Source organism: Acomys minous (assembly GCF_964271855.1).
Source record: "Acomys minous genome assembly, chromosome: 3".
Taxonomy (NCBI): domain Eukaryota; kingdom Metazoa; phylum Chordata; class Mammalia; order Rodentia; family Muridae; genus Acomys; species Acomys minous.
In genome coordinates, this window is record NC_140485.1 from 113,410,629 (window position 1) to 113,434,759 (window position 24,131).

Genomic DNA, 24,131 nt, shown 5'->3' on the forward strand with positions numbered 1-24,131 from the left:
CTTAAACATTCAACACCCAACAGCCTCCTGGAGACTCATTTTAATCATTTTAGCTTTGCTTTATGGGACAGTCCTTGGTGTTCTTGTACAAGACTCAGGTTTGATTCTCAGCACTCGCATCAAGCAGCTCAAAAACGTCCTGAAGCTCCAGGTCCAGAGATGCAGTGCCCTCTGCTGTCCTGGAACAGCACCTGCAAACACAGGGTATACATATAAACAAACAGTCAACGGACACGTAAATGAAATAAAATAAATATTTTTAAAAATAGCAGTTTGTAAACAATATTAACGTGGCTTAGTGGGCACCATGTTCATCACAGCGTACTTTCTTCTTTGCCCTCCATCCCACAGAGAGAGATGGAGCTGCTGGTTTGGTCAACATAGGCATTTTGTTTGTTTGTTTGTTTGTTTTCCTGGGTACCATCTTAGAGTTTGTATGCAACACAACGTCACCACTAGGGTCAGTGTAAAGATAATTTCACAACCACATCTGTGGGTCTGTACACCAGGTGAAAAAGCATTGCCTGTCACCAGAGATAGCTCTTGTTCTCTGCTTTATGCTTTGGTCAGATGATCTGAATACATGCATCTGTTCAGTTAATGCACCATTCTCAAATTCATGTAAGATGTCATGTGGGAAAAGCTGTATCCGAGGAAATCAGATCACGGCTCATTTCTGCCAGCAGACACTATTTGGTGGAATTAATGCAATTCTTACAATTAAGTAAAAGTTCAAATTTGCATATGCTATACCAGAAATATGCTAAATTCTGCCTGAGATGTTCCAGGGAATGTGCTACAACACACTTCACGGTTTAAGGAAGAGGAGAGAAAGGAAAGGGAGATGAGGAGGGAAGACAATACAGAGAGAGGAAGGGAAAGACGGAAAGGAAGTTCCTAAAGATTAAATAGGTCATATTACATAGTCATACTTTTTCCCCTGCACTGAAACTTCAGCAATGGCCTAATCAGAAGCACTTCTGTATTTTATTAGTGGCAGTAAAATTGCTGTGGGAAAAATGAGTGCTACAGTCTGGCATTGGTCTGTTTCACTTTTGTCTAGATAGATTAAATCCTCATCTGAAATAATGTCATCCATTTTGAGCCATGGTCTCTTCATAGATAGTCAGCTTCTCTTCAACCTGGTGTATTTTTGTATCTACTGTAATTGTATATCTACTAGGCCATGGCTCTTGACTAGATCATGCATGAACTACATTTTATCCCCTGAGTTAGAATTAATGGAGGACAGAGATCAACCCCATTAGTGTTTATGTCTTGACTTATGGCAGGTTTAATTAATACTACACATCTTCCTTGTCTGTTTCTCAGGACAGACTAACAAATTTCATTCTTGATAAACTTACTCCTAAAAGGGTTGGTTTTTTTTGTTTGTTTGTTTTTGTTTTGTTTTGTTTTTTACATTTAATATGGAGAACATATTTGCTTCCTCCAAGGAGCTGGTTTGTTTTGTTTTACGGGTGCTACCTACCTCTCTAAGAAAGGCCCCGTCTATTTTCGCTTGTGCGTCAGCTGCTTTCATGATTTGAAGCTGATTAAAGATATTCAGAGGAAACAGAATATCTGTTTCTGTCCAGAATATCCTTTCTGTCCAGAAACGTTTCCCCCATTCTCATTTTTTCTTTTCCTCTTATCTCTTTTTATGTTGATTTTTATCTTGTCTTTAAAATGCTTTAACTACTGTAAAAACCTTCTTCTGAAACAAGTATTGGAATAAGTAAAGTCAATTCCAGAAACATGTTTTACAATTATTTTCAACTCTGTAGGGAATATATTGAAAGGGACACTAGGAAACTGGGAATAAAGGGTTAATTAACCTGTTGATCTTTAGTTTAAAATCTGATGCCATCTACGCAAGCAGTAGAAGGATAAAACCTTGTCTGCCCAATTTTCTTTCTCATTGCTGGGGAATGAGTTGAGGGCCTAAGTGCATGCTGGGCAATTTTCTACCCCTGAACTCTGATCCCAGCCCCTCATTATTTTCTTACAGGCATTTTTGGGTGCCCCATTAATTTCCTTAGCTTTCCATATGCCACTTTAATTGATAGAAAGTGACACATGCACTCCAAAGGATGCAGTTGAGGTCTGTGCTTCCTCACTTTCTCTTTCTGGTACCTCTTTTCCTGCCAAATTCTTCTCTGCAGAGATGTATCTTTGAGAACAGATATAAAGGACATGGTAAGATCCCAGAAGCCCCATCTTTAAATTTTGCATTACGATTCTGGAAGGACAATACACATTCTGTCCTTAGCTATGACAATTCAGGAACAAGCATTGGTTGCAGCAACTTTCTAACCAAACACAGTTATCAAGAAAGGGGTTGATTTAGAAAGAGCAGGTGAGATGAGTTCAGCTTCAGTGATCTTCAAACCACAGCAAGCATCAGTAGCCTCTTGATGACTCAGTCAAACACCAGATTCCAGATACCTGACTCCCAGACTTTTTGCCTCAGTCAATCTGTGGGGCCTAGGAATCTGCATTTCTGGGGGACGGGGAGCTCCAGGCTTGTCCTGCTGCTACTGCATGGGGTGCCACACTTGAGAGGCACTTATTCAAAGCCCACCCTGGCTGCTGTATGGAGCTGATTTGGGAGCTCTACCCATTGCAAATCTGAAAAAAAAATCTCTCTAATAAAGAAAGTTCAAAATTTATTACATTGTAAAAGAGGTCTTCAGATATACCTCTAACTGTTAGAAAATACCTCATGGGCAGGCCATACTCTTCACTCTGTGGGTTTTCATGGGTAACATTGTGGAAATATATATTCCACAGACAAAGAGCTTGAGAAAATATCTCCCTTCAACTCACCAAATTAATGTCCCATAGAACACTCTTCAGAGGGCGTGAGACTAAAATGAATGATCGAGCCATGTAAGTGTTTCAATTCACCAAGTTTTTAAACTTTTATTTGACAGAGACTACTCTTTCCAAATGAAATCTTGCCCAGAACACCAACCCATCAAGCAGTTTCTTGGCAGAACAGACATCATTCGTAGAGTACTTGAGGCACCTGGAGAATCCTAATAACCCAGAGAGAACAGCTAGAAACTCCATTTGCTGCATAGTAAGCGCAGACTCCTGGGATGAACTTGACTGCCGAAGGCATCTTTCCAGCCCGGTCTGTTTCTCTCCTCCCTAGACCAGAGAGAGCCCGTTCCCTCTTTTCAAACTTGAAGCTGAGACAGTTGTAGAAATGCGAGGGCCAGTCTGTGTTCAGTGAACTCACAAACAATAGTGTTTCCATTCCCAGTATTCTAAAACTGGATATGACTGGTCAACAATGCAAAAGGTCTTGTGCGTTCAGTGTCAGGGTGTTAAACCATGTGTGTTTGTTTTTTACCTCTTACCTGAAGGTAGTCTAACTCTATTCTTTCTATGCCCTCCATTTGAGGCTAGACACGCAATACTTTAATTACTATGTTCCTCAGAAGAAGTTTAGCATGGAGAACTGTGTCACATTTCCCTCTTCGTTGCTGCCTGTCATGGGACCTGCCTCTGGGTTTCGGCAGGATAACCCTAGAGATGGCAAGAAGACCAGATGTTGATGCCAGTTTTGCAGGTGACGTCCTTGTTACTTAGTTTACAAAATTTGTCTCAATCCCTCACCCCACCCCGTCCCCACCCCCACAGCTGTAAACGAAAAAGCTGTACAACTAAATGAAACGTTAGGAAGTCAAGACAAGACTGCGGAGAGAAACCTGCAAGAGCTTCAGAAGGAGATTGATCAGATGCTGAATGAACTCAGAAGTAAAGATCTTCAAACACAGAAGGAGGTTGCTGAGGATGAGCTGGTGTGAGTAGATGTCCTGGGGTCTTTGCATGTGATTGATTGAATGGCGTTACTAAGAGTCTCCTAAGTTTCTATCCCACCGGTGAACAGGACACAGCTTTCTTCTCTGGGGATGTTTGCTGCTTATTTATTTTTCATGTCTTCATTAAGTTCTGCCTAATTTGCTCTAAACTATCAGTTAAAAGTATGTTCTGCCTATATATAAGATAATCAGCAAGGGCACTTTTGGTTGGACTGTTATCTTTTATAACGAGACCAATGGGCTTCTTTGTTAACTACTGGTATAGAAATGTTTGACCAATCAATAAGCACAAAGGGCTGGAGATGTGACTTGGTTAGTAGGTGCCTGCTTTGCATGCACAGTGTCTGACTTTGATCCCCAGAGCTGTAACTGGACTTGAGGACACATCTGCAATCCCAGCACTCTGAGATAGAGACAGGAGAATCTAGAGTTCATGGTCATCCTTGGCCACATAGCAAATCCAAGGCCAACTTAGTATATATAAAACCCTGTCTTGTAGGAGGAAAAAAAGAGAGGGAAAGAGTGAGGAGAAGAGGGAGCAGAAGAAAAAGAAAAGTGGGAAAAAAAGAGAAAGGGGAAAGGATGAAGAGGAAGAAGAGGAGGACATGACTACCTACTTTAATAAATGATAAATAAAGTCATACATCCAAAACCATCATTATTTTATTATTTTAGAAAATTCTGTTAGGTTACATCAAAGACTTTCCAGATTGTTGAGTTGTAAGAAAAAGTAGAGTAGGTCAAAATTATGGCATATGTTAACATGGCAAAAAATGTGAGCATTCTCTCTACAATTACTAAGCAAACATGTCTCATTGTGATGGGACAGCTGGCATTTTGATGGGTTTGCTTTTGCATGTGCAATGAAACAAATTTTTCTTTCATCAGCCCCACTATGACCATGGCATGAGACCCCTAAATAATTAAAAATATCTGGGTAGGGGTTTAAAGTTTACCACCTGTATTGTCCTTGGCTGGTGCCTTAGTTTGAGCGGGACCCCTGGGACCAAATCTGCCTATCATAATGTTCTACTTGTAGGTTTCTAGGACCCTCTGGATCCTTCTACTTTGCTATTCTCCCATGCTTCTCTCATCTAGAGTCCCAATAGGATGTTCTCCCCTCTGTCCCAATTTCCTGGTAAATGAAGACTTTCATGGGATATGCCCCTTGGGCTAGTACCCAGATCTAGCCAATGGACAGAACATTCTCCACAGTTGAGTGGAGAGTGGGGTGCCTCATATTGACCATGTCCTCTGGAGGGGGAGACCTGGTGGCACTCAGAGGAAGGATAGCAGGTTACCAAGAAGAGACTTGATACCCTGTGAGCATATACAGGGGGAGGAAGTCCCCCTCAGGAACAATCATAGGGGAGGGAAATAAGGAGAAAATGGGAGGGAGGGAAGAATGGGAGGATACAAGGGATGGGATAACCATTGAGATGTAACAAGAATAAATTAAGAAAAAATTAAAAATATAAGATTACTAATAAATTTAACAGTTTTTTTTCAATTTTTATTAAAATTGCTGCCACAATCAGATACCAATTCACCTTGACCTGGTGCATCATGTATCGTGTATCTGTTGGTATGTTTTCATGTATCTTTCACCTTTTAATGTTAACTTCTATCTCATTGTAACATAGCTAATATAAGGAAGCCCTTACGATGAGCAGTGATGCCATTTTGTATATGTGGTCCGGGGGTGTTTGCAGGGCAGCAGAAGGCCTTCTGAAGAGAGTGAAAAAGCTGTTTGGAGCACCCAGAGCCCGAAATGAAGAAACCGAAAAGGATCTCCAGGAGAAACTGGCCGTTTACAAGAACAAGCTTGATGATGCGTGGGATCTACTGAGAGAAGCCACAGAGAAAACACACGATGCTAATCGCTTGTCTGCTGTCAACCAAAAAAACATGACCATTTTGGAGGTGAGAGCTGGGGCCCTTTTCACTATGTTTTGGGAATAGGGACCTGACTGGACCTATCTAGAATCTAGAACACTGAAGTTGATATGTTAACAAAGGTGAAGACTATAACTCTAAAAGGCCTTCTAGGACATAAAACTGTGTGTGTGTGTGTGTGTGTGTGTGTGTGTGTGTGTGTGTGTGAGAGAGAGAGAGAGAGAGAGAGAGAGAGAGAGAGAGAGAGAGAGAGAGAGAGAGAGAGAGTGCGTGGGTGCATGGGTGTATGCGTGCATGCCTGTCTGTCTCTCTGTCTGCCTGACTGTGTGTGTGCATGTCTGTTTGTCTGTCCTCTGTCTGCCTGCCTGCCTGTGTGCATACCTGTCTGTCTGTCTGTCCATCTGTGTCTGTCTATGTGTCCTTATTGGTGATCTTCCACTGAGTCAGTCACACTTAGGTCCCTCAAACAATAGACAGTTTATAATTACGACATGGAAGAAGCCTTTCCCTGAGAGATAGGCAATCTTCCTGTCAATGGCAAGTGTGCCACCACCTAGAAATCCAGACAGTATCAAGCCATCCCCAGCTCTACAATGGGTACATTATAAGGAAGCAGACACACAGGACTGCTAAGTCCCGGTCTCATACAGTTTTGCAATTCATCAACTTAATCCTCAAGCGGAGTCCTGACACCCAGTTGCCAGCAACCAGTGCAGTTCCCTCTCCTTATGCAGAAGCTGAGCCTGTGAGAAACAAGAGAGACCAGAGCTTTGGAACGTGTACTCCCTTCTTCTCTGGAATGTGTGTGTGGACAGTGACATTTTCAAAGGGACTGATGTGACAAATTAGTCTGGATGATTTTCCCTCTTTTTCCTCACAGAGAAGTCATGATTTATCAGAGTGCTGCTGCTGAGCTTAAAGTAAAAATAGATTATTTTCAGCATCTCCCTCCTTCCTTCCTTCCCTCCACCAGTCCTTCCATCCTTCCATTGTTTTAAGTCTCGTCTTTTTTTTTTTTTTTTTTTTTTTTTTTTTGAGACAGGTTTTCTCTATGTAGCCTTGACTGTCCCGGACTCACTTTGTAGACCAGGCTGGCCTTGAACTCACAGTGATCCACCTGCCTCTGCCTCTCAAGTGCTGAGAGTAAAAGTGTGTGCCATCATGCCCGGCCTCCGTCTTGATTGTAGCATAATTGATGCTTAGGTTCCCTGAGACTGTATTTAGTGTACACCATTGCATTTGGTGTCTAAATGCCTTTCTCTCCATATACAGCCCATCTCTAGCTGCTGGTTTTCCAGAAGATCTGAATGCTACTGGACACCCACAACTCTGCTAATTTGGGATTTCATAGTAACTCAATCCTCCAGCATTGCACATGATCTCTAAAATGTTTGTTGGATATCACTGACAGAGAATTAAACAACCACACATCTTAGCTTTTGCTCTTTTATTTGCCTGTTTTCCTTTGGGTCTAAGGAGAATAAATTAATAGAAAACTGGAGAAGACTTTCCCTCTTCTGGGATTTAGCCTTGTCACAGTGGTAGAAGACTGAGGAGGAGGACTTTTGTTATAATTCAAGTGTCTACTCTTAACCAATTTGGGGACCACTGATACACTAGCTATCGTCAGGAGAAAGCACTGTCTAGAGAGGCAAGAAATGCTAAGGCTGTCCTGTCATGGCCTCCAATATAGCACACCCAGCTCAATGACACCCAGTGCTCTAACTCACTCAGATTTACCTCTCCATTTTATGCAAAAGTGTAAGAAATTACAACCCCCTGCATGGGAAGTGTACTAAGTATCTGAAGAGTTTTTCAAGAAAAGTTATGGTGACACACAGAAGGGGGACTTCAGCAGCTCCCACATTAGTGATGTGTGACAACATGAGCTGTCATTCTCAGGAATCCTGGGAGATACTGTGAGCCCACGCGGTCAACCCTGGACTTCTAAGTCATCTTTTTTGTATCTTTATTTCATATGCTGTGATTAACTAAAGGCTTATTTAAATACCTGATGGATAAAATAAGTGAATTAAGTAAGTTATCATGAATAAAGTATGGGTTATTGAAATTGGTAGAGCTACAAAGACTGGTGCCAGACTAGCCTTTAAATTTTCCTGGGGCCATGAGATGGCTCAGTGGGTAAGAGCCCTTACCCGTAAGCCTGATGAACTGAGCTTAGTTCCCGGAGCTCCATAAGAGTGGAAGGAGAGGACTGACTCCTACAGGTTGTCTTCTGTTCTTCACATGCACATTTACACACATACACACAGATGTACACATACACACACATAGACACATACATACCCATAGAGAAATACAGACATATACACAGAGAGAGAGAGAAACACATACATACATACATACATACAGACAGACAGACAGACAGACAGACACACACACACACACACACAGAAAAACACTGAGAGAAACACATAGACACATATATAGACAGACACACACACAGAGAGTACTGGTGGCAGCTGAGTTAGAAAGGCCTTTCTAGCAATGGAGGGAAAACAAGGTAGGGCATGGGCACTGATGAATTGAAAGAGATCACACAAGCAACTGAGCAAGGCAAAGGATGCACACTGAACCCTCTGCCCCAACGGCTCCTCTTAGAACTTGACTGAGGCGAGAAAGGCAACATAAAGGTGGGCAGGGAGATGGCTTTGCACGTTCCTATAAAAGCTAATTGATACACGGCAGCAGAGGAGAAGGGCACTGTTCATCCAGTGGGGCTCTGAGAGGATGAAGAGCTAATTAATTAGAAGGGGAAGGTGGGAATACAATGAGCCTTGATATCTAAGCAGAATGAGTTAACTATTATACCTGTGGCATACCTTCTAATTTTAGGAGTTCATGAATGCATACATTGTGTTCTGTCAAATCCATCACCCATTCTCTCCTACACACACCCACTTTCCCATCCCAGCTTCATGTCTCTCTCTCTCTCTCTCTCTCTCTCTCTCTCTCTCTCTCTCTCTCTCTCTCTCAACACAACATGTCCACTTAGAGCCACCAATATATGCATAGATATGGGGCATCCACTGGAGTAGAGTAACCTACCATTCCTAAAGAAAACTGATTTTTTTCCCCTCCCAGGGAAGCCATTAGTTGCCAATATCTCCTTAGGGGTGTGGCTTCATGAGCTCTACCCCATCCCTAACTTAATTTTAAAGAATTACTTTGGAGGCACTCAAAGAAAGAATAAGCAGGCTACCAAGATGAGACTTGATAGCCTATGACCATATAATGGGGGAAGAGGTTCCCCTTGGTCATAGACCTAGGGGAGGGAAATAGGGCGAAAGCGGGAGGGAGGGAGGAACAGGAAGATACAAATGATGGGGTAACAATTGAGATGTAATCTGAACAAATTAATAAAAAAAAAAAGAAAAAAGAATTACATCTCTATTTACAGGCCTTCCTTTTTTGTTTCATAAACACTCTGAGTTTCCGGTCATAGGTATCTTATATCCTACGTCAATCTTTATCCATTCCTTTTATTTATTTTTATAACACTAACCTCATGATTACCTAAGATGACACACTGGCTTCTTTCTTCCTTCTGGGTTACTTATCTCAAGGTTGCTTCAACAGAGCAATTACTAAATAAAGAATTGATGAGGAAAAAGTTATTTAGGTTCCGACTATCACAGATCTCTCTCCATGGCCCACTCGCTCCACTGCTTGTGGTCTGAGGTGGGGCCAAGAGCATCATGGAAGGTTATAGTAGAGGAAGGATGGTCACCTGATGGTGGCCAGGAAGGAAGGAAGGAGGATAAAGAGAAGGGAGGGAGAGAGAGGGAGAGAGAGAGAGAGAGAGTCCATCCACTAAATGTTTCACTTTCTTGCATTTACTGATACAGTTGGCCTTAGTTGAACATTTAAGATCCATACCATAATACTCTTCCAGAGTAGTCGTGAGAAATACATCTTCATTCTTATCGTATCCTCAGAGCCCTAAGTGGTGTTCGTCACAAATACAAAAACATTTTCATTAATCAATAGAAAGGATGTCATAATGCAAATCAGTGTTTCCTCTGCTTTCCCTGGAGCTCCGGTTCTCCATAGTTGCTTGTATCAAAGCTGGAGCCTGTCATCTCTTCTGAAAGGTAGCCTCCTTTAAAACTTCTTTCCCTTTCTAGCCCATCACTTGCTTTAGTGTGATAAAGAGCACAATGACCCTTGCATTGCAGTTGGCTTTCTAAACTGACCCAGTTAGAACTTTAAACATGCCCTCTCTAGTTTATTGAAACCAAAGTACATTTAGCTCTTTGCTTAACACATTCATGGAAATATCTCTTCCTCCCATTGGCATAGTATTTTAAATGACCTTAGTGCATTAATACAAAGAAGCCACAATGAAGAGGGCACTTTGAATTTCTGTGTGCACTGTACCTTTACATAAGTTTATACAAGAGCTAGGGGCTGAACAACTGTTATGTAAAAAAAAAAAAAAAAAAAAAAAATCAGACCCTTGGAAGCAAAGATGTGGCTAGAAGTTAGGGACACTGGAACATCTTCTGCATTTGTTGTTAAGAAAGAGGTGATGACAAATCAAACACTCCACCGAATCTTCTAGAACGCCTCAATCAGCTGCGTCACAACACAAGTCTCAAGCTTCACTTTCACTCATTTAAAACTATTCATCGGGGATGTTCATAGAGGTACTAGAGAGACGGTTTCTATGGGATTCACACTGTAGTAAAGACTATATTCATGGTACCAATTAGCAAGTATATGAGATGCTTGGAAGCCTGGACATGTGAGATAACGTGCACAGTAATGGCTGGTTGTATATGTGTGACCTGCAATCTCCATTATGATCCTTCATGATGTATTTTATGCACAGTCCATCACTATACACAGTTCAGTAGGCTGTGTCTTGTCGGTGATCCCTGTACATGCATCTGTGATGTGTTTATTTCTTGGGTATCCATTAACTAGCCTGTGTTTTTTAGAACTCCCCTCCAAAAATAAAACTAAAAAGATCGATCAACCTATACATTCTTTTTTTAAAAAAGCAGTCATTTTTCTTTTTATAATTGGTGAACACCTCATAGAATAAAATTCAATAGAGCCTTAGTGGGTGACTCAGTTGATAAAGCACCTCTAACACAAGCCGGAGGAGCTGAATGCAGACTTCCAGCACTCACACAAAGGCCATATGTAGCGACCTGTGTCTGTGGCCTAGAGACAGGTACAGAGACTGGCAGAAGCCCCTCAGCCACTCATCATAACAAACCCTTGGGCTCTGTCTGTGTTCAGTTGATAGAGCCTGGGACAAAAGCAAGATAAAGAGTGACTGAGGAGGGCATCTGATGTCAACACATGCACATGTATGTGTGTGCATACACAGACTTGTAGGTATGCACTTATCTACCTAAGCATATACATATACCACACATAAGAGCAAATGCTCAGATGCACACTCACACACTCACAATCACTCACAATCAGCCATATACTCACACATTCATACACACGGACGCATATACACTCACATATATGTTCAAACCATTTACATATTTACATATACTTACACACACTCACAATCACATCCACACATCCACACACACTCTCACATACTCACACGCTCACACACATATTCATACCATTCACATACGTTCACATACTCACAATCACACAACCACTCATACCTTAACACGCTCACACACATCCTCACACCCATATATATTCATGCACAAAGACATACTTATTCACATCACTCACATACACTCACACACACCCTCAATCACACATATACTCACACATTGACACACTTACACACCTACATACATAATCACAACACTGACAAGCACATACACACACATTCACACACACACTCACAGAGACAATAATTCAGATTAGGGAGAACTAAGTACACAATCATCAATATAATGGTTAACAATCACACAGCATTTCTCCTTGCCCAGCAGTTATTTTTTTAATATATTTTATTAATTTATTCTTATTACATCTCAATTGTTATCCCATCCCTTGTACCCTCCCATTTCTCCCTCCCTCCCATTTTCCCCTTATTCCCCTCTCCTATGACTGTGACTGAGGGAGACCTCCTCTCCCTGTATATGCTCATAGGGTGTCAAGTCTCTTCTTGGTAGCCTGCTATCCTTCCTCTGAGTGCCACCTTGCCCAGCAGTTATAAGCCAAGTCTTCATGGTCTAATTTCAAAGAAGCCCAAGTTCTTGTTGCAATGTTTGTTCTGAGTCAGTACTTCCCAGAACAAAACAAAACAAAACAAACAAACAAAGAAACAAAAGGAGAGATGATGCATTCCTAACAAGGCTCTCGTTCAGGCCCAGGCTGCTGTGGAATGAACCACACTTTGAGTGGTGAGGAACTGTGCAATTTTTAGGTGGCCACATTGCTTGCTCAATTCATTAAGCTGGGATTCACCTCAGGCAGGCCATTGCCGAATGTCGATGGTGTCCAGTTGCTTTACCTGGTACAAGTATGTTCACAACGGTGACGATGGACATAGGTGTCGTTTCAGGTGGACAGCCAGAAAAGTGGCCATGAGCAGAAAATAGAAAGAGGCGCAAAACTAGAGGGCTGAGGAACGTGTGGTAGCAGGTGTGTGCTGGGAGAACGTGACAGGGTAGTAAAATCAGGGCATGCAAAATCAGCACTTCCTCTATGCAAATGAGAAATGACTTCTGTAACTGAAGAGGTGGTCCTTTCACAGCTTGACCCACTAGGTGTATCAAAGTTACACTTGAAAATTTGTGTTTGTTTTTTTATGTATGGATGTCTGTCTGTCTGTCTGTCTGTATGTATGTATGTATGTATGTGACTGAATGTATGTATGTGTACCACAGGCATGCCAGAGCCCAAGGAGATCATAAGAACTGCAGCTATAGATGGCTGTGAGCTACCATGCTGTTTCTGAGAACTGAACTTGAGTCATCTGCAAGACCAATAGGTGCTTTTAACTGCTGAGCCATCTCTCCAGTCCCAGACCCTCGTGCTAAAGTTTTAACTACACTATGCTGTCTGCGGTTCCTGAGGTAGACCAGTTGTCGTCTTAGTCTATTCTGGCTGCTATCACAAAATACCAGAGTTGTCTAGCTTAAAAGTGAAATAGATGTATGGCATACAGTGCAGCGGGAAGGAGTAGACAATCCAATAGCAAGGTGCTGAAGGAGCTGGAGGATTGGTGACTGCGGAAAGCCTGTCTGTTGGCTCACGGACTCATCTCTTTACTGTGTCCTTCCAAGGTGGAAGGGTGAATAAACTCCTTTGGGTCTCTTTCACAGGAGCACTAGCCCCATTTATGAGGTTCTTGCCACATGCTGTCATCCCCTTCTAAGGGCCTTATATTCCAATACTAACACATTGGAGTGCTGAGATTCAGCATAGAAACTTGATGGAGACACAGGTGTTCAGAACAGAGCAATACAGGACTCACTTTCTGCTCATTTCAAGCTGATGAGCACAGGACCCATAGAACCAAAGGGTTATATATAGCTCTGCACATCTTGAAAAACTACATGAATATTAACGACCACTACTTTTTATGTGAAAACATATAAAGGCCAGAGACCAACATTTTAGTTTGTTTTCATCAACTATGTAGTAAGAACTGGGATATGAATAATTGGAATAAGAATGTATGAGTTTGAAGTACAAAGAAAATAACAGGTGAAATCAAACTCCACATGAAGACATTGGCAGTAATTCTCTCCCATTGATTTTTCTCATCTAGGCCAGGAATGGGTTTCGTGTAGCTTAGAGACAAGCCATAAGTTGCACAGAGAAGTCAGTCTGGCCTCACCTTAAGAAATAGTCCATTAAGTTTATTCTTTCAAGCAATAGTTTCTTTCTTTTTCTTGAAAAGCGTTCTTAGATTTCCTTAAAAGTCGCACCTTTTGAATTTTACATTATTTCCCAAGAGTATGTTTATGCTCATGACACAACTATTTCTGTACAGATTCTGGAGCTCAATACACATTTCCAATTTGTTCTGGCCCACAAGATGCTGGGCTTACACGTACTTAAGATGGTTGTCCCCTTTTGCTTTAGAGTTCTTTTAATTTTCCAGCAACTGTCACATGGCTTTTCTTTGCCAGGATGACTTTCTCAAGTGGGAAGGGAAAACAATCTGCATATGTTCAATGTTGAAGAATTCTTAAGAGATTTCGCTGGATAAGTTATGTCATTGTCATCTAGCCAAACTGTCAATATCATACACTTTGTTTGTGAACCCTTTGTTCAGACAGCTCCGGAGAACCAAGAGCTCACAATGGAGAAGGATTTTAACCATATGCTGTTGTAATGTCTTTTTTTCTTCTCATGCCACAGAAAAAGAAAGAGGCTATTGAGAGTGGCAAACGACAAATAGAGAATACCTTAAAGGAGGGCCATGACGTACTTGATGAAGCCAACCGACTTGCAGATGAGATCAACTCAGTCATAGTTGTGAGTACTGAATACAGTGAAGAGTGCAGAGAAAGAAGATAACGGCACAGTAGCAGAAACAAGAGCTGCCATTTCTTTTTTGTGAGACTATATTATCGTAGTTCAGTGGTGTGGACACACCCAGCTCTTGGCAGCATATAGAACTTAATGTTACTCTCTTACTAGACTTGTCCTTTAGGATACTCATTTATGCAGGCCTGGGCTTTTTTTTTTTTAATTGTGATAACGAGGTCATTCCTCATTCCTAGGCCAATGCTCACCATCTGCTATCATCTCATATAACATTAGTTAAAAGAGAAACAAAAATATGTAGTCAAACCTATGACATCATGATGTGATGGAATAGGGACAAATAATCTAATAGGTCCCAATGATTTGTCACGTGTTCATTTGTTGCTATGAAGTAAGCTTACCCCCCCAAAAAAATGGACTTGTCAGAGTAAAATAGCTTCATAAAGTTCTATGTTTTTCTATTAAATAACAGCTTTTATTCTCTATCTTCTTTGCTAGTAGAATAACGGTTCTTTTTTAAAGATAAGAACCTAAGCATCTGTGACTTTGTGTCTTAGAGAAGTTAGCAAGCTGAAGGAGGCCTAAACTGCTCTTAATGCTGTCTCCTCTCTCTCTCTCTCCATATCAGTATGTCGAAGACATTAAAACTAAGCTGCCACCACTGGCCGAGGAGCTTAGTGACAAAATCGATGACCTCTCCCAGGAAATAAAGGACAGGAAGCTTGCTGAGAAGGTTTTCCAGGCGGAGAGCCATGCGGCTCAGCTGAATGACTCGTCTGCGGTGCTTGACGGGTATGCCATGTGCTGTTGGACAGAGCTGCATAGCTTGACACTCATCCAAAAGTTTAGACAAGCAGAAAGGGTAGAAAATCACTTTCAAGCCTTGATTTCTGTAATTATGAACAAAAAAGAGCTGCATGGCTTTTCTATGGAAGATCCTAATTAGAGGAGTGTAGGGAAAGATCTCCTGAAAAAGGCATCAAAAGTTCCAGTTAAAAGTGAGTTCAGCTATGCCTGGTTAGGAAACGAACACAGCCTTAGGCTACCCTTGCAATACTGTGTTTTGTTCTTTATTAGAAAGCACAGGGGGTTGTCTCATTAGCATTTTAAATAATACACGAACACATTCTGCTGCAAATTTCAACTTTGTATTTCTAATGAATCTAGCCGTCTCATTGTTTAAAAGTGCCTCTGAGTGTGTATGCCTATGCACACTATACATAGCCGATACGTAGCCTTTCAGCTCCCTCCAGTAAGGCGCTGCACACCTTTCTGTGAAATAGCAAGGCGTGCTGTGGATACACACCTGCAACTCCAGCACTTGGAAAATGGTGGCAGGAGGGCACAAGGTAAAGGTCACATTCAACTACAGTGTGCTCATGTCCAGCCTGGTCTATAAGAAACCTCGTCGAAAAGGAAAGGAAAGGAAACAACACTTCACTGTAGCTGGGATGGTCACATGGGTCCGACGAAAGGAAGCGGGAGCACAGTGTTTGCTTATTACACAGCATTCTAGGTATGACTGATTTCCCTCCCATAGGTCGGTGGTTCTCACCCTGCCTATGCTGTGACCGTTTAATGCAGTTCCTTAGGTTGGGGTAATCCCCAACCATAAAATTATTTTCTTGCTTCTTCACAACTGTAATTTTGCTACTGTTATGATACATAATATAAATATCTGATATGCAGGATATCTAATGAGTGACCCCTGTGAAAGGGTTTGTTCTATCCGCTCAAAGGGGGTGTGACCCACAGGATGAGAACCACTGCTCTGTACTTTTGTGACTGGAACACACACAAAGAAGAGTTAGTTGTGCTAGGACTAGTTTTCCAAAATAAATCTATTTAGTAAGCATTACATGCAAGCCTGTATTCTCATCTTTGATAATCATTGATGTGGAAAGTATGATTGTTTGAAAACTTGGCACCCCATGCACAATTAGATTGCTCTCCCCCGACCCTCAACTTTTCCCAATCTAGAGCAAAGAGTAGGAATCAGTGGTCAGTAATCAGCAGACCTAGGTTCCAAATATCCCACTGGGGATATGTTGGTCATGATTTGATTTTTTTCCATTATCTCTCTATGCTTTCTGGGATGTGTGCCTACTCTGAAGACATTGTAAAATTCATTTGATTAATGGGATGCACGTGCTCTGGAAACTGTAGCATGCTTCACAAAGAACAGGGAATTACTCTTGCGCTGCAAACAGTTGCCTGATAAAGGGTTGCAGGGCCTTTATCGGGATGTCACCGATGTTTAAGATATATTGGTGGGAGGCTACCAAGATACCTCAGTGAATGAAGATGCTTGCCACCAGGCCTGAAGACCTGAGTTCAATCCGCAAGGACCTCATGGTAGAAGGAGAGAACTGACTTCTTCAAGCTGTGCACATGTGTCTGTCTGCATTTGCACACACACACACACACACACACACACACACATGCACATATGCACACATGCATGCATCGAGAGAGAGAAGGAGGATGGCAGGAAAGAGATAGAAAAACTAAATAAATATAAAAATATCTTAAATTACATGTTAGCTATATTATACAGCAAGCCTTGAGGAATATCAATTTAAATGGAATAATACAGCATAGTACAATCAACAGACACCTCACTAGGGTTTGGAATTATCCTGCTTATATTGGCCATGATCCCTTTGAAGCTGGACTTGTTTTGAGTTTACTATTCTTTATTTGAGTGCTAATTCCTCTAAAGTTCTTTTCTCGGTCTAATCTGACAGGATCCTGGATGAGGCTAAGAACATCTCTTTCAATGCCACTGCTGCCTTCCGAGCTTACAGCAATATTAAGGACTATATTGATGAGGCTGAGAAAGTTGGCAGAGAAGCAAAAGATCTTGCCCATGAAGCTACAAAGCTGGTAAGAAACAGAGCATCATGTGCTAAGAATGGAAGTTGAATTATTTTTTTAAGATGTCTTTAATTATGTACAGGAATATTCTATTTGCAAGTGTGCCAGCACGACAGAAGAAGGCATTAGAGAGAAGAGATCATCACATCCCATAATAGATGGTGTGAGCCACCAAGTGGGTGCTAAGAATTGAACTCAGGACCTCTGGATGAGCAACCAGTGCTCTTAACTGCCAAGACATCTCTCCATTCCTAGTTTAATTATTATTTTCATCGTACACTTAGCATGTCACTCATCCTCATCGCCTCTTATTTCTTACCCTCCCCTCTTTGTTTGCTTTGTTTTTAGACAATTTCAATTCTGCTTCAATTTTATATGTACACACATGATTTATATCATTATGTAAAGTCTAGATGGCGAGAATCAGGGAAAACATACAATATTTGTCTTTCTGGGACAGGCTAGGTTCACTTAATATTATCAACTCCAGTTGTCTTCACTTTCCCACAAATAACTTAGTTTAATTCTTGTGGCTGAAAAAAAAATTCCATTATGCACAAGGACGACATTTTCTTGATGAGTTCTTCTGTTGAACTCTTAGGTTAGTTCTGTAGCTTAGCTGGTCAAATCTCTTTAAAATTGATTTTCAAATTATAATTTTCAAACTTTAATGAAACACAAAAACCTAGTAAAAGGGAGTATTATCACGAATCGTTACTGAAAGTTTCATAAAATTTTCAGCTAACACAAACCAAAAAAAATTTTTTTTCAGCTAAAATATTTTCTCACTGTCTCTAACCACACACAGCAGTCACCCACTCCTTCCTCTGTCCAAGTGTAGACAACACTGCGCAGAGCCAAGTAGACTTGTAGTGCAGCTCATAAAAGTAAAGGAAGCAAATATGATACTCGAAACAGATTAACCACCAGTAGTCCACATGGCATTGGCTTTGAAAAGTGTCCTGAAAAGAACTTCTGCTTTCAGTCACCATTGTGTTGATTATGTATGAAGCTTGGCTGTCAAGAGCACCTTTGTAAAACATGTCAAATCATATGTTTCTAAAGTCTATAGACTACTTATATAAGCTTTAAAAAAAAAAGCATCCTGTGTTTTGGTCATTGCTCAAAGTATGTGTGGAACTAACGTTTTAGACGTTGGAGGTTCTAGATTATGCACGTATCTTGAGAATCTTTGTCTTCGGTCATGGCAAACATTCATCCATAGTATGTAAAACAACAGTCTGTGAACAATTTCTCCAGTAAGTGTCCACCAGACTACTTTATTCAGTGAAGAAATGCCTCATGGGAAATTCCTTGCGAAGTACACTGTTCAGTATAATAATTTCCCTTCACAGAGAATCTAGAGCTACATCAAAACCTTTGGAGGGAAAACACTTGTTGACTATTTGTGGGAAACTATGTGTGAACCTGACATGTAAGAGGCAGATTGATATTTCCTTTTCATTTTTTGCTACTGAGCAAAAACGTGTTCTTGAATGTGAGGGACATCAGATATAATTATCACATTCTTTTGTGCAGAATTTTATGGTCATAATGAAGCCATAAAATGCTGTCCATAATTTCTACATTAGTTGTTTACTCTGGCATAGGCTAAATTGATGTCATTTATTCTATTTATCTCTTTTGAAATTTAATAATTTGTCTTTATTGTTTCCTGCTGTGTTTTCAATGAAATGTGGTATTATCCACTCCTCAATTCTCCCTCCAATCCCATATTCTTTTGCCATCAAGTCTCCCTTCCTACTCACTCCTCATCCTCCTCCTTTTCCTCTTTCTTCTTCCTCTATTACCCATATTTGTTATTGTTTTTCTCTTTCTACAAACTGAAAAGGTAATGAAATGTCTGAAAAATGTGTACCAAAGAAAATCAATGATTTATTCAATATCTACTAGGACATGGAAAGAACTGTCCTGGGTAATTTGTTAAACAGGCTTCATAAACAAAAAAGATAGGGCTTAACCCTTGAGAGGTCACTAAACTATACTTTATTCCTTTCAGAAAATAAGCTTATTTGCACAACAATTCAGGGTTTTGTTTTGTTTTTTGTTTTTGCAAACATCCCATAAGCATGAGTTGTGGTATTCGTGCTACAGATAGGCATAAATAACAAAAGAGAATAAGTTTATAATTTTCTATTAAAGGAAATGAAGTCTAGCAGCATGGAAGAGCCCTGCACTCATGTGAATTATACCTAGAAAACAGCAAGTGTTTATAATGAATTATGTAGAAAAACAAAGTGAATGTTTGCATGAGAAAAAGATCTATTAAACAAGAAATGAAACAATCCATTACAACACTGAAAAGTGGTGATAAGACAATCTGAGAGAAAAATAAATAAAACATTGAAAATACCATAAGAGGAGAAACAGTGAATGGTCAAAGAAAGCTCTAGGCATAACAGAGGCAACATTTAGAATCAACTGCATTCCTTACAACTCACTTAAATCTATTGATCAGTGCAGAGAGATAGTTAAGAATGGAATTGAAATAAAAATAAAAATAGTCAATTCCTTATAAGCAAGCAGAGGCTATATTCAATTTAAGTTTATAACATGCTATTATTACATAAGAAATAACAGCTACTTGTATCAAAAGATAATTTCTTGAAATGTCAAGATGACATAAGACCCGAGGCATTATGGGAAAAGCAACATTATACTGCTATTAGTGTTGAGTTGAAAGTATGTTTATATATTACAAAGTATTCATTTCCCTCAGCCCAGTCTTTCTAATCTTAGTACAACCAAAAGGAGAAAGGAACTGCGTTACTGTTTAGATAAAGGAACACAGAAATCTAGCCATTGTTTTTCTAATATTAATTGCTTTGCTTGAATCCTATAAAATATCCTAACAGGGCCTAGAGAGATGGCTAAGCAGTTTAAGCATGTGCTGCTCTTCCAGAGGACCCAAGTCCAGTTCTCAACACCCACTTTTGGTGGCTCAATTGGTTCCTGTAACTCTAACTCCAGGGCAACCAATGCGTCCTTCTGGCCTCCACAGGCACTGGGTGCCAACATGCAGCCCCACTCACCCAACACCTACTGATAGGCATGCACATAACTAAAAATACTGACAATAACCATTTTAAAGAGATCCTAGCAGGATCAAGAGTTGATATTTTAAATTCCCAAACCACACGTGAACTTAAAACCTGCGCTGTTAGCGGAATAAAAAGATTCTTGCAAGTTTGTGTGTGAATAGATGGATTTCGTGGGCTGTTGAGTCTCATTAAGTGGTCACATAAAAATGTCCAAGTTCGGTGACACGGAGGATGACGCCTCCCTTACCCTCCCTTGCTGGGGAGGTCTCAGGTGATGTGTGTACTTGTCCAGAGTATATGAAGGGTGAAGTGCAATGAGCCTAAGAGCCACCATACTGTCCAAACTTCCTCTGCCATGTTCCCTCCTCTCCGTAAGGCAACGGAATGTGCTGCCTTAGTCTCTACCTTCAGGAACTCCAAGCCTTCTCTAGGGAGCTTGCCTTTGTAAAGATTACTTTACTTCCCATGAAAACTGAATCTCTCTATGATAGATATTGACTTATATTCAGCATGTTAGACGCCCCAAGATAGGAAAGATGTTTTCTTCAATTTTGCCAAATACAGATAGCCAAAACAATGAAATTCCTGGCTGTTTCATGGTTATTCTTGCTGTATGTAGTTTATCATTTATATATGTAATAATATAAATGTATATGTAAAAAAAGGAAAAATAATTTAAAAAAAAAAAGAATTGAACTAAGCACCAATAAACCATGTCGAATTGAAAGAAAAAACTGAATCTCTCTCCACCCTCCCTCCCTCCCCACCTCCCTCCCTCTCTCCCTCTCCCTCCATCTCTCCCTTCCTTATTCCCTCTCTCTCTCTCCTCTTCCTTCTCCTTCTCCCTGGTGGAATTTCATCTGTAAATAGCAATACCTTGACTTCTTCCTTTCCAATTTGTATCCCCTTAATCTCCTTTAGTTGTCTTATGGCTCTAGCTTGAAGTAAAAGTACTATATTAAATATAGAGAAAGTGGACAGCTTTGTCATATCCTTAATTTTAGGGTAATTACTTTAATTTTTGGGGGGCTGTTTAATTTGAAGTTGGGTATTAGCTTGCTATATATTGGCTTTATTGTGTTTATATACGTGCCTTGTTCCCTTGATCTCTCCAAGACTTTTATTATGAAGAGGTGTTAGATTTTTCTCAAAGGCTTTTTCAGAATTGAATGAGATGATCATTTGTATTTTCCCCTTTAGTTTGTTTATATGATGGATTATTGATGGATTTTTGTATGTGACACCATCCCTGCATCTCTGGGCTGAAGCCTTCTTGATCATGTTGCATGATGTTTTTTATGTGTTCTTGGATACTGTTTGCCACAATTTTATTGAGTATTTTGAGTTTCAATGTTCATAATGAAGACTGGTCTGAAATTCTCTTTCCTGGTGGAGTCTTTGTGTGGTTTAGGTATCAGGGTAACTATAGTCTCATATAATGAATGTGGCAATATTCCTTCTGTTTCTATTTTATGGAATAATTTGAGGAGTACTGGTATTAGCTCTTCTTTAAAAGTCTGGTAGAATTCCATACTAAAGCCAACTGGCCATGGCCTTTGGTGGCTGGGGGGAGCTGAGAGATATTTAATGAATAGGGGTTATAGGCCTATTTAAATTGTGTACATGATCATGAATTAACTGTGGTAAATAGTATCTATGAAGAAATCATCCAATTTGTTTATATTTTCAATTTTGTGGAGTTAGAGGTTTTTGAAGTAAGACCTAATGATTCTTCGGATTTCCTCAATGTCTGTGGTTATATTCCCTTTTCATTTCTTATTTTGTTAAACTGGATAGTCTTTCTGACTTTTGGTTAGTTTGACTAAGGGTTTGTCTATTTTGTTGATTTTCTCAAGGAACTAACTCTAGGTTTCATTGATTCTTTGTATTGTTCACTTGGTTTCTAATTTATTGATTTCAAGCCCGGAGTTTGATTATTTTCTGCTGTTTACTCCTCTTGGGTGAGTCTGCTTCTTTTTGTTCTAGAGATTTCAGGTATGCTGTTAAGTAGCTAGTACGGAATCTCACTAATTTATTTATGAAGGTGCTTAGTGCTATAAACTTTCCTTTTAGCATTGCTTTCATTGTGTCCCATAAGTTTGGCTATGTTGTACATTCATTTTCAATAAGTTCTAGAAAGTCTTTAATTTCTTTCTTTATATCTTTCTTGACTCAATGATCATTGAATAGGGAGTTGTTTGGTTTCCATGGATTTGTAGGCTTTCTATTGTTTCTGTTTTTGTTGAAGTCCAGCTTTAATCCATGGTGGACTGATAAGATATGGGGGGTTATTTCAATTTTCTTGTATCTATTAAGACTTTATTTGTGTCCGAGTATATGGTGAGTTTTGGAGAAGGTTCCATTAGGTACTGAGAAGAAGGTATATCCTTTGGTGTTTGGGTGAAATGATCTGTATATGTTAGTCCATTTGATTTATAACATCTGTTAATTTTATTATTTCCCTGTTTAGTTTCTCCCTAGATGATCTTTCCATTGGTAAGAGTGTAGTGTTGAATTCTCCCCTATTAGTGTGTGTGGATCAATGTGTGATTCAAGCTTTAGTAATGTTTCTCGTACAAATATGGGCCCATCCATTTTTTATGAATCTAGGTCCATACATGGACAAATCATGCTCCAACTCCTGACACAAGGCTCCCTACATTATACAGAGTAATCTGGTTGACACAAAATCTACTGAATTAAAAATTAGTCACAATTTTAAAATAGTGTAGCAACATCTGAACTAGAGCTTCTTAAACTTTTCTTGACCCCTTTACCCTGAGAAAGTTCTGCAGGACCCAGTTTGTAGATGGGTAAAGTAATTATTTTATAATAGGCATATATATGACATATATCAAATATTTATTAAAAGTAAATCATATATTTATCTAAAATAATAGTCTTATATACATATAATTTTACCATTCATAAATATTTAATCTAATTTATATAATACTGAGATTTATGCTCTTGTTTCTTTTTACATGGACAAGTATTCATATTTAATATGAACATTTTATATTTAATATAGTAGAACATAGAAAATCTTCAACATTTTTCAGAGATAATCCACATTTTATAATTGTATAATTTTAATTTTATAATTGGCAATGCTGAGAACACTACTTCACATAATCATACACACAAAATGGCAAAAGTATGTTTATCACTCTCTAAGAAATTACTGGGAACTATGTTCTACTCCCAAACAAAATTTTTATGTAATGATAGTTTATGTAATTCAAGTCAGTAGCTCAAACACTACATCTTAAGGTCAAGCACTCTAACATAATAAATCAAAGACATAATAAACTGCTAGTGTCATGCTGAAGATAGTAGGAACATATTAAAATCTTTTCTTTTCTGGAATCAAACCATTGTGTTCCTATAAGCAGAAAGTGTGTGTATAATTAAAACACTTCAACTTGTAGCATATAACAGTCTCAACCATGAATGGTGATGCTCCACCACTGTAGTGTGTAGTGTCAGAATCCACAATAAAATATGTCCATTTCATGTGTTCAGAACCAAGGCTGTAGTAAGTCTGACCAGAGTGGCACCACACAAAATCACAGCTAGACACACCTAAGGTTCCATTTGACACACTTGACTCATTAAATTTTGGCCAGTGCACATCCAGAGACCTTTTACTGCTGTCATGTTTTTAGTGGCCCCCACATTACATAAACCATAGCTTAACAGGCAGAGGTATAATATAGTTTTGAAACAGAACCTAGGAAGCTTAGCCTAGGCATGTTGACTATCTGAATAACCATCACAATGTGATTAGACAGACAGTATCCAATCTATCCCATACCAGACAAGACAGATGCAAAGGGAAGACCATCACATTTATGTGAACTTATGTATATGTGTGACAGAAATATGATAGAATTTAATTAATCTAACTAATGGAGTCAGATTAGCTTCCATTAGTCATCATAAATAGTTATTGAAATTTTAGAGCCTGCACACAACTCAAGTCTGTGTTTGACATCACAGTCCAATG

General features: G+C 39.7%; 1 protein-coding gene across 1 annotated transcript in view; it reads left to right on the plus strand.

The window, feature by feature from the left end:
* The window catches only part of LAMA2 (laminin subunit alpha 2), a 588,770-nt gene that overhangs the window by 467,557 nt on the left and 97,082 nt on the right, over positions 1–24,131 (plus strand). Inside the window, exons 36-40 of the mRNA XM_084776810.1 lie at positions 3,652–3,814; positions 5,546–5,756; positions 14,055–14,171; positions 14,812–14,975; positions 16,931–17,069. Coding sequence (XP_084632936.1) covers positions 3,652–3,814; positions 5,546–5,756; positions 14,055–14,171; positions 14,812–14,975; positions 16,931–17,069 — 794 coding nt within the window. The remainder of the gene's footprint in view (positions 1–3,651; positions 3,815–5,545; positions 5,757–14,054; positions 14,172–14,811; positions 14,976–16,930; positions 17,070–24,131) is intronic.